The sequence below is a fragment of the Pristis pectinata genome, chromosome 10 (genome assembly GCF_009764475.1).
Source record: "Pristis pectinata isolate sPriPec2 chromosome 10, sPriPec2.1.pri, whole genome shotgun sequence".
Classification (NCBI taxonomy): Eukaryota; Metazoa; Chordata; class Chondrichthyes; order Rhinopristiformes; family Pristidae; genus Pristis; species Pristis pectinata.
The window spans coordinates 76,527,364-76,539,126 of NC_067414.1; the positions used below are offsets into that span (position 1 = coordinate 76,527,364).

General features: G+C 39.6%; 1 protein-coding gene across 4 annotated transcripts in view; it reads left to right on the forward strand.

Moving 5' to 3' along the window:
* LOC127574825 (peroxidasin homolog) overlaps positions 1–11,763 on the forward strand; it is a 203,929-nt gene that overhangs the window by 132,601 nt on the left and 59,565 nt on the right. For 2 of the 4 annotated variants that reach the window (XM_052024225.1, XM_052024224.1), the window contains 6 exons: positions 2,196–2,267; positions 5,080–5,151; positions 5,916–6,085; positions 7,932–8,049; positions 9,627–9,796; positions 10,832–11,104. In XM_052024225.1, coding sequence (XP_051880185.1) covers positions 2,196–2,267; positions 5,080–5,151; positions 5,916–6,085; positions 7,932–8,049; positions 9,627–9,796; positions 10,832–11,104 — 875 coding nt within the window. The remainder of the gene's footprint in view (positions 1–2,195; positions 2,268–5,079; positions 5,152–5,915; positions 6,086–7,931; positions 8,050–9,626; positions 9,797–10,831; positions 11,105–11,763) is intronic. The other 2 variants (XM_052024226.1, XM_052024227.1) reach the window with 1 other exon arrangement.

Here is an 11,763-nt window from a genome sequence, read left to right on the forward strand (position 1 = left end):
AATGCTTGATGGTTGACCTGGACATGATGGACCAAAGGGTCTATTTCTGGGTTAAATCACTCTGATTATTGACAACATTGTCATACTTAAAGCACAGGAGGAACTCAGCTGAGTTCCTCCAGTGCTTTGTGTGTTGCTCCTGATTCCAGCATCTTCAGTTCCTAGTGTCTCCTGGTGTCATATTTAACCTCAGGATGCCATGTATCCAAACTATCATTAAGATCGCCTATTTTGACACCTCTGCCATTATCTAACTCAGTTCCTCCCTTGGTTCATCTGCTGGAAAGCTCTTCCATACCTATATTTGTCTAGATTTGGCTATTCTAACAGAGTCCTAATTAACATTCTGCACTCTACCTTCCATAAACTTGAAGTCTTACAAGCTCTGCTGCCCATGGCCTAACTGGCACCAAGTACCATCATTACCATGCATCCTCGCTTGTGTTTGCTTCCAGTTAAGTAATGCTACTACTTTATAATTCTCATTCTTGTTCTCAAATTGCTTCATGGTCTCAAGTCTTGTTTTCTCTGTAATCTCATTGAGCTCTACGCCCCTTGTGTCTGCTCTGCTGTAGTAAGATCATGGTTAATCTTTCACCACTTTCCTTCACTGACCTAACATCCCATGTTTCACTTAATATCCAAAAATCTGTCAATCTCTGTCAAATATACTCAACAACTGAGTTCTTTGGTAGAGCTCTTTGGCCACAGCCCTCTCTGGTTGAGAATTCCAAAGCATCTCCACTCTCTGGGTGAAGAAATGTCTACTTGTTTCAGTCTTAAATGGCCAAAGCCTTCTGTTGAGATTATGACCGCAGGTTATAGATACCCCCTTCAGGAGAAACAACATCCCTACATCAACATTGTCAAGTCCCGCGTTCTCATTAACTCTTCCACTAGCCCCCCCCCCCCCCCCACCCCAGATTCTACCACTCACCTGCACACTAGGGGCAATTTACAGTGGCCATTAACCTACCCACCCACACGTCTTAGAGATGCGGGAGGAAACCAGGTTACCTGGAGGAAACCCACGGTGTCACGGGGAGGACATGCAAACTCCACAGACAGCACCCAAGCTCCGGTTTGAAACCAGGTCTTTGGTGCTGCGAGGTGGTGCTCTACTGCCTGCTCCATTATACTGCCCTATAACCATCAACCCTTTCCCCCTTTCCTGCTCCCATTAGACATCAACACCGCATGATTCCAACAGCAGTGCACTGAGCATAACTTAGAGCAAGAACTTTTCTTTCTTTGTCAGTGACCTTGAAAGTAATTGCACTGCCCTCTACTGCAGACCTAATTCACTACAGACACAGGATCAAAGCTGGAATCCTGCCCTCGCACATTGAGCGACTCGGTCTTAACTGAGCCAGCCATTGGATGAGTGAAAGAATCCTTTCGTCTCATTGTTTTGGTGTGTCTTCAAAGCCCCACCCTAACATACCTAACTGGTTCATTACCCACTACACTTCACTACTGAATTCTGTTACCAAACGGCAATCCAAGGTTCCTTGGGTACATTGATACTTTGAAGAGCAGAACATTAATTACCTATTTGCATCACTGGATTTGGGTAGTTTACCAGGAAGTAGTGCTCTTTATTTGAGATTGATGGTCAGTAATTAAGAGGCAAGGGTATTTTTGTGATCCAGGCAGCACTGCAGAGCACGTCTCTGGAGAACTGGGCATACAGTACTTGCTTTTAGTGTACAGATACATGCAATGTATTCAGAATTCCACGATATGTGCTCCCAGCAAATCCATTGTGTGCTCATGGGCAGCAGCTTCTGATCATTCAGTCTTGTACCAATTTGCTTTAGATGGAGTGACTGCCCCATATCACCCAAATATATATATGGAAATGTTTAGTTTCTTGTTGAAATGTTTTGTGCTTCGGAATTGAAGGCAGTGTATAAGTGCTGCATCTGTAATATGCAGCTTGGAAGAAAGTTAAGTTCATGTTCATTATTTCATTTGAAACTGTGACCATCTTACCCTATTCAATTTTATGGTACAGGGCTGAGAAAAGAACTGGTTTAGCAATTTGTTGTCTCTCCTTTTTGTTGTATGGGTTGTGGACAACAATCCCAAGTTTCAATACTTACAATCATAAGTAGCAAGTAAAGAATGCTAAAGTATTTTGGTCAGTTGAAAGTCACAAATGTAAATTAAAATTTCTGTTCATCTTTTGACAGGTATCTCCACTTCAATCAAATAGAATCTTTAGAACCAGAATCCTTCAGTGACCTTCCAAAGCTTGAAAGGCTGTGAGTGCTACAATTTCCTATTGTGTTTAGTAGGTAAACTTTTGAAAAGCTTTGGTAGGGGAGCCAGAAATCTTTGCTTTATAAATGAAGCTGATGCACGTATACTGGAAGTTACAGAGCAGCTACAGTAGTTGCAACACTAGTATTGCCTCCAATTAACTCTTGTTCACTTCCAACTTGACACTGCTCTCTCTCATCCCCTTCTTTTAACTGCATCAGTCACAGACTGTTGAGTCTCAGTGAAGTGTTTTAATTCTTGATGTGTGAGTCACAGCCATATAATGCCAAAGAAGGACACTTATAAAAATGAGAAGATGCAAAAACTGCTGCTAATACCATTGAACCAAAATGCATTTCAACCTCAACGTAGAATAAAACCTTTATTGCATCTTTTTTAACAACTAACCCTGAAGCATTAAGCTGCTAAGTCACTGTATTTTACTATCAAACTGAAGTACTGAAAGTTCAGTTTGCCTCCAGGCAATTCAATAATTTAACATGTTTCCATTTGACTTTCACGTGCACTTCCTTGTTATGATATTCATCAAATGCATCAATGTTATGGTATTGGAGATTAATCTGAGAGATTGGGGAATAAACAATGTTACTTCAACCACACCTATGATGATGATGATCGACTGATGATTCTGTCATGCTACCAAAAATCTGCAGTGCAAACTGGGTTATGCAAAAGTTAGATAGATGTGAACCTTTTTTCTCATTGTACCAGTGGCAGGGACAACTGTTCTTTGAAACTCTATGGTGGTGAGTGGGAAGTTGCTTTAATGTTTCTTGCCTTCTGAGACAGACTGTTGCAGAGTTCTTGTTGCAGACTGTTTTTGCCTTTTCATTACCATCCAAGAAAGAAAAATGGTTGCTGGTACTGAGGACCTATGTGCCCAGGGTTCAGGCTTGCTAAAATTTGCACTGCATTCACTAATTGATTGAACCAATATTTAGTGTGTTGCAGTGTCAGATTATGCTATCAAATGGATTGTGACAACACGTGCATTTTCCAGCATTGTTTTGGAAGGAGTTCATGGTACTATTCTGTTCCTATTGAAGATTCATCAGTTGTTCAAGTAATTTCCTGGCAATAAATTTTTGGGCAAGAGTGTAACATTCAGCTGGTTTTCAGATGTTAGCCCATTAATGTGAACTCTAATATTCAAATTAAATTTGCTTTTTCTTTTAAAAAAGATAGGTTTGTTAATACCAGTATGTAATTTTTGACAAAGTCAGGTTTGACAAGTGAAGGCAAACACCAGCGATGAAATTTGCCTCCACCTTCAATGCACCAGCACAGTTTTTGGTCAACTGAGGGAAAGGGTGTTTGAAGATCAAGACCTTAAACCTGGCACAAAATTCGAGTTCTGTGGGGCAGCAGTCATCCCTGCCCTCTTCCATTCCTAAGATTTGGACTGCCTACAACAGGCACCTCAAGGCACTGGAGAGGTCTCCACAAAATGCTCCAGATCTACTAAGGATAGGAGCAAACAGACATCGGTGTCCTCTCCCAGGTTAACAGCCTAATTCAGTTGACACCATAGGGCAGGTTACGTTGGTTGCATGCTTGGCACCAACCTCCCAAAACAGATGCACAATTTCTGTCAGGGGAAGAAATTGCTTGGTCAATGTAGGAAAAAAATTCAAGGATGTTGTCAAAGTTTGGAAAAAATTCACTGCCTGCTGTAGCCCAACAGGACATGGAACATTTGGCATGACACTAAGAGCCTCAAGTGCTGGGAGTACACAGAGCTCCAGCATAAACAGTAGAGGAGGGCACCACCTTCCAAACTACCCATCTGCCAATCATGTCAAGCACCACCAGCCACATCTGTGACAGTGTTTGCTGATCCTGTGGTGGTCTTACCAGTCACCAAACAACCAGAAGGGAATCAAGTCTTCCTTAATCCCAAGGGACCACCTAAGAAAGGTGACCTTTGACAAGCAATGCACATAGTAATTTTCAGTTCATCTGTACAATGAACAAACCTTCACAGTGGATAATGCTGAGGATGCAGCCAGTGATAAGCATTGACTGCTTGTGAAGACTTCTGACAAAGGTGATTATTGTGGGGAATTTATTTGTGCCCATGAAGAATTTTTTTTGATGCCAAAATATTATTTGTTTTAGCCAGGAAAATTGGTATTGACCAGCAGCTAATTTTATTCGCTTTTTATTTACTTTGATTTTTTTTTCAATAAGTCTTAATTTTTGTCATTAGCAACCATAAGTCTGATGGGTGTGAAACCATAATCTGATTTATAGAGTCAAGGACTCCATGCGTAATACAGCACAGAAACAGGCCCTTTGGCCCAACTTGTCTGTGCCAACCAAGGTGCCCATCTGAGCTAGTCCCATTTGCTCACATTTGGCCCATATCCTTCTAAATCTTTCCTATCCATATACCTGTCAAAATGTCTTTCAAATGTTGTTATTTTACCTGCCTCAACTAATTTCTCTGCAGCTCATTCCATATATGCACCACCCTCTGCATGAAGAAGTTGCCCCTTGGGTCCCTTATAAATCTTTCCCCTCTCGACTTAAACCTGTGCCCTCTAGTTTTTGGTTCCCTTTCCCTAGGGAAAAAGACCTGTGCATTCACCTTATCTATGTCCTTCATGATTTTATACACCTCTATAAGCTCACTCCTCAGTTTCATACGTTCCAAGGAATGAAGTCCTAGCCTGCCCAACCTCTCCCTATAACTCAGGCCCTCGAGTCTTTGCAACATTCTAGTAAATCTTCTTTAAGTAATTATTTTTGATAATTCCTCAAAAGTTACATTGGGATTTTTTTCTTTTACAGTTTTTTGCACAACAATAGATTGTCGCAGATATTGCCAGGAACATTCAGTCAGTTGGAGTCCATGAAAAGACTGTAAGTAGGAAGCTTCCTTTATAGGGAGATAGGAAAAGGAGGAATAATGATTCCATTTTGAGCACTTAATCGATGTAATAACAAAAAAAAGTGAAATACCAATTTTTTTTGTTGCTGAAAGGGGAACAGGGGACTTGAACATTGAAGTATTAATCTAATAAAAGGCATATTACAAAAATGAAAAGAACCTGGGACAGATTTGCTTTTGACTAAACTGATGCCAGGTGCTTAGAATTGCGTTGGGTGTACAGAGAGGAAAATCTAATGGTGAATATTGTAATTCCATGAAAGTGGCATCGCTATTAAATATTAAATGAAAAGAAGAATGGGTAAGTTCTTCTTACCGGCATGCAACCTTCCCTAGTCCAATATTTTTTTGCATCCAGGTGATTCAATGCATTTGGGAACAGGAAAACCATGCCATGGCAGCTGTCAAGAAATGCCACTGGCTTTCAGGTGAAGTAGAATTGGAATTGAAAAGTGGGGTCCTTGTCAAATATTTTTGATGCAGTTAGCCTTTACTTCAAAAGAGCAAAATGAATTAAAACTTTAAAAAAACTGAATGTGTTGTCTTCAGATTGAAGATATCACACAAGTCTCTTAATGAAGTGAAATGTTCATGCTTTAGTTTTGCTTGAGTGCTGCCTTAAAACGGGGATTTTTCTTTTCTGTTTTTTAAACCGGACTTTTTAAATAATCTGACACAAAGAAACACATATTAAAAGAGCAGTTTATCTTCACTTGAAGGTATTTCTTTTTAATAGGAGATTGGACTCAAATAGCCTGAATTGTAACTGTGACCTAATGTGGTTGGCTGAGATGCTACAGGAGTATGCAGAATCAGGTAACACACAAGCAGCAGCTACCTGCGAGTATCCCAAAAGGCTGCAGGGAAGATCCGTTGCCACAGTTACACCAGAGGAATTTAACTGTGGTGAGTTTCAGTTTGGTCAAGCCAAGATAGATCACATTGCTGTCAAGGTATTAAATTACCGGCCACCAGATCAATTTATCACTTTTAATGTTTATTTTATTTGTGTACATATCTTGCAATGTTGTTGCAGAGAGGCCCTGCTAATCTGATGAAAGGTCATAATTATATATGGTTATAACTTTCTACTATTTTGTAATGGTGGAAACAATTATATGGACTCTTCCTCAACTCCTTTTCTATACTATCTTTAATGCAAGAACATTCTAAGATATTATTCAGATAGGTTTAAGTGAATGGATGCTGTGTCAGGAAGTGAAAGGTTAGAATCATGCAAAATTTACAACCTAGATGACGGTCATTTGGCTTGTGTCTGTAGGGGTTGGAAAGGTGTCAGAGGATGGGTTTGTGATACTTTGAAACAGGCAATTTAGAGGAAAAGCTCTAACAAGCAGGATGTGGGAATCAATGGACTTAAGGACAAAGGAGCATCTGTGTTTAGTTGTTGGGCGTGATGGTGACAGTTGAGGCTGATAGTGGGCTCTGGAGATTGCTGAGCTGAGGTGAGGCATGCAAGATGATGATGATTTAACATTTGATGTGACCCAGCATTGGTTAATGAAGGTGTGGATGATAGTCGAGGGCGGGCTGAATAAGGTTAGGAATTGTGCACCAGAATCCAGATTTGTTGGATTTATTGGAAAGTAATGGGGATGCAAGAGGAGTATAGAGGCAAACGTGATGCATGCAAGTTAAATAGACCATGACTAAAATTCATCTTGAGGTCAGACAAGGTTGTGAATACGTGGTGACTTAGTGTTTCCCTGTAGATGTATATCAATTATAACACTGTTAGCCCAGAGAAAAAAAACCTTTACTTTTCTAAGAAAATGTAGAAAACAAAAATGTAACATGCTTGCTCAGCCAGTGAGAGTGCAGTATGTAATGACCCCTTTTATTCAATGAGCATTGCCATCCTGAATACTAAGTAAAGTATCAGTGTAGTATGCTTCAGAAGTGTCAGGTGTTTGTGAACTTGTTGCATGTGAGTTGCTGATCTTTTCAGCTGCTTGCCTTTACCACTGAAAGGGTGCCAAAGTTCTCTGAAGGGCCACATGATGACTTTTCATATGAGATGTAATATAAATGCAAGCTGTTGTGGATTTCTTATGAATTTGGGTCCCTGGTGAAGTATCAACTTCTGATTAGAAGTCTGCTCGAGTACAAAATTAAAGCCCAATCTGAACCCAACCTAACCTGAGTCCTTAAATTTTTCCCATCTAACAATTGCACGATAAAATGTGACTTGACCATTGTCGTGCATAAATCACATACAAATATGTAATTAATGCGTTTGAAGCACCAAAGATTGATCAAGTGCAGAAGGCACATGCAGTGTTACTAACAAAGCATCCTGACCCATACTGAGCAAGGTTGGCATATCACTGCATAACCTGACGGGATCTGAGCCGTTCTTGGCTGAAGCTGCACCATCTGCCTAAGTCTTGTTGGTATATCTCCTAACTGCACAGAAATTAGTTGAGTTTTTGATGTGGTCACCTTAATCAGATTTTCATTGCACAGCGCTGGAACCTTTAAATTGCTTTGATTTTAGTGCCTGATGTGTTTTAAATATAAAATAGTTATTCTTCTAATTCTACCAGGTGTGCAAGTGCACTCTTTAAACATTGTTTTTGTTATTGGCTTGTGTTGCGTTGAGCCGTGTCAGTAGCCAATATTCTGGTACATCAGACAGCAAGCCACATTTGGATATGTTTGCACATGTCTTGATACTTTCTTCCCTGGTGAAGTTGGAAACTATTTTAAAATTATTTCTCAATCTACATAGAGAAACCACGAATAACAACACAGCCACAGGATGCAGATGTAACATCTGGGAACACTGTGTACTTTACCTGCCGAGCTGAGGGAAATCCGAAGCCTGAAATAATTTGGCTTCGTAACAAGTAAGTAGATGTCTACTGCCTGCTTATACAGCTTATTTTTTTGTTTAAATGGTTATTGCAAAAGTTAAAATCTAAAGTAACATCTTGGAAGCACTTCACTTGTACATACACATTTTAATGGAAGTCCCAGAAGTTCACCTGCACTCGAGCTGTCCAAACATTTTGGTCCCTGTTTGAGTCTAGCAGGCCACTATTAGTTAACCTACTTTATGTGACCATTGTTAAGACATGAATGGGAGCAGCTGCCACTAGCAAAAGGGAAAAGTATTCATTGCAATCTTATAAGATATTTTTGCCTATGGCATTATAACTAAGTAATCATTACTTCTTATGTGGTAAGTGATAAGAAAAATTAATTTCTTCCCATGGAGATGTGGAGGTAGTTGATCAGTCTTAATATTGTCCTTTTTGTTTAATTGGAATAGTGGTTTGAGATCCTGTTCATGTGCAGGAAATGGAGTCTTTACTTTGATTCAGTATTGGTGTATAGGATTAAACAAGGACATCGGAATTTACTGGTTCAGATGAAATCCTTTGACCTTGACAAGAGTTTTGGAGCGCTATCATTTTCCCATGCCAAATAAGATGTGGCACTTTCCAGGGAAGCTGTACTTGCTGCAGTTATTAATGTTACTACTAATGTGTCATGCTAATCTTAAGGATAGGAATTAATCTGAACACTTGTATCAGTAGTAATAGATTTATTCATTTGGTGGCACTCTACCCTCTGAGGCAGCAGATTAGCTTCTTGCTCCATTGCAGACAAAGGCACGTAACCTAAACCAATAGCTCAGTGTAACACAGGAAATTCCATGTATTTATGTACAAATTTACTTCTACCTTTATCTGTTCAACAGTAACTGTAGTTTAAAAATAATTGATTTGGTACTTTGGGGCATCGTTAGAATATTCTAAAATATCAGAAATGCATAATTTTAGCGCTAGTTGACTTACGACCACTTTTGTATCGGGCTAGTGGTCACCTTAGGCTGTCTTGTACGCATTCTTGTGGCAAAGACAAACCCAGCAGATGTTAATCGCTTTGTATCTAATACTTCCTGGCATGGCAGAAATTTACAAACAGATGAAAAGTGGATTTTTTTTGTCTGGATGTTGATATTCAGATCTACATCAACATTTGTTTAGTTACATATGTCACAAGTATTTTAATCCAGCTTCTCTGTTTTGATCCACAAAATCTACCATTGCATTCTTGAAATGTTATCAGCATGCTGATATGATCTTGGTGTTGACAGTATGGTTCAAAATGCCCATCTGTTTCTGTAACCACTTAAATTCCAACCAGAGAGGTGTCAAATGAAAAAAATAAATGTATCAGTATCTCTCATTGATAATTAACGAATCATTATTGTTCAGCATTCATAAGCTTGCCTATTGCAGATAACTTATAGCATTTACATTGGCCAATATGCCTGGTACAAATATAATTACAAATAAGATTTGAAATCAATATTTGGACTTGACTTTTCTATAATCATTGGAATTCTTTAAATTCCCATTATTTAAGTACCTAAGTTTGCAAGCGCTACATTATGGGTGCTTTTGTTCCTTTACAGTAATGCATTAGATATGAAGTATAACCCACGCTTAAATCTATTGGATGATGGCACTTTAATGATTCAGAATACTCAAGAAGATGACCAAGGTGTTTACCAGTGCATGGCCAAAAACATAGCAGGGGAAGTGAAGACCCCTGAAGTCATTCTTCGGTACTTTGAGATACCAGGTAAACATCCTTGTCAACATCAGATCTTTTTGATGGGGAAGGACTGGGAGAGGATGAGAAGAAATAAAATACATTCCTATCAGTCTCGTTCCCCCACTTATTTCCCTGTAGCCCATTGTCAGACATGCCCATTAACACAAAGCCAACCCCCTCCCCTGCTTTTCCCATCAGCCACCTACACTGGACAATTAACCTAACAAACAGCAAGTCTTTGAGATATGGAAGGAACCCTATGCAGTCATTGGAAAGATCTGCAAACTCCCAACAAACAGCACCAGAGGTCATCATCAAACCTCGTTCACTGGACCTGTGAGGTAGCTGCACTACCTGCAGCATTACAGCACCCTTAATAATCAAAGAATAAGATGATCTGCACTTGAAAATGATTTCACCACTGCATTAAATGGTGTTTAATACCACTGCATATTAGATTATTTTGCTTGCATAATATTATTGAAACACAGCAGATGCTGAAAATCAGAAATAAAGAAATAGCAGAAAACGTTGTAAGTGACGTACAACATTCATAGAGAGAGAAATAGATTTAAGGTTTCGTGTTGATGACCTTTCATCAGTAGAGGTTGACAAAAATATATGTTGCAGCGCAAATTGTGGTCGAGTGTGGGGGATTGGAGATATTGGTGCACAGAAAAGATGTGTGATAGATTAGGGGCCAGGTGTAAGTGGTAGCGATGCCAATACAGTTTCATACTTAGATTTGCAAAATTATAAATTTAAAATTGCAATTGGATATAAGCACAGTTGTGCAGCGTGCATTTGATTACTGTTGACAGCTAGCAGTCCGATGGACTTAAGATTCCCGAGCTACACCAGTATTTATCAACTTTTCATGTTCTGCAATGCAAATCTTGCGCCTTTGCTACTTTAAAAATGATTTTTCCTTTCTCCACTGCTATGGAGGAGCAGTGGAGTGGAAGTTAAGCTCTGAATGTGTTATATGGTTTATAAAGTGAATTAATATTAATTTTGTTTGATGTCAGTTCTGCATGAATTTGACTTCTGTTTCTTAAATAGCTCGGCCTGCTTTTGTAATTCAGCCACAAAACACCGAGGTCTTGGTCGGTGAGAGTGTCACGTTGGAGTGCAGTGCAACTGGAAACCCTCAGCCACGGATCACCTGGATGAGAAGTGATGGGTCTCCTTTGCCCAATGACCCTCGATATACTATAACTTCCTCAGGAGGACTCTATATACAGAATGTAGCGCAAACAGATGGTGGCCAGTATACCTGTCTTGCAAATAATAATCAAGACTCCATTCAAGCAAATGCATTCATAATTATTAAAGGTACTTGATGCAATCACCATACAACCATTTATGCAGAGTGTGCTTATGGGGTATAGAACATAATGAAATCCACTTGATGGAGACACAAGAGACAGCAGATGCTGGGACCTGGAGTTAACAAACAATCTGCTGGAGGAGCTCAGCAGGTCGAGCAGCATTTGTGGCAAAATCCACTTGATTCCTAGTTCATTATAAAAATTTAGATTTGCTTTACATTTAGTTTTGCATAATTACTTAGCAAATTATTTACAACTTTAAAACTGATCATGAAGCTTAAAGGTCCATGCCTAAAGGGTTAACCATCTTTCCACCTCCCTCATCTGTTCATCTTGCTTTCCCATATATGCATGCATGCTCTTTGTCCGAATTACTGCTTGTAGGTCCACACTCTAACGCATCCTGTGGCTTTAATAATGACTTTTTGACCATGACGGCCCATTATTCTGGACTTGGTCACAAGTGGAAGCATGTTGTCTACATCTGTCAAACCCTTTCATTATCCTTCAGACCTTTTTATCAGGTCAGTCCTCACTCTTCCCTTTTCTGTGGAAATGAACCTTCCTTGCCGAATTTAAACTGTCAGCTCTGACGCATTGTTCCTTGCCCTCTTCACCGGTACCTCTTTCCGCTTTTTGCATGGAAACATGCTGTTTGGCTCG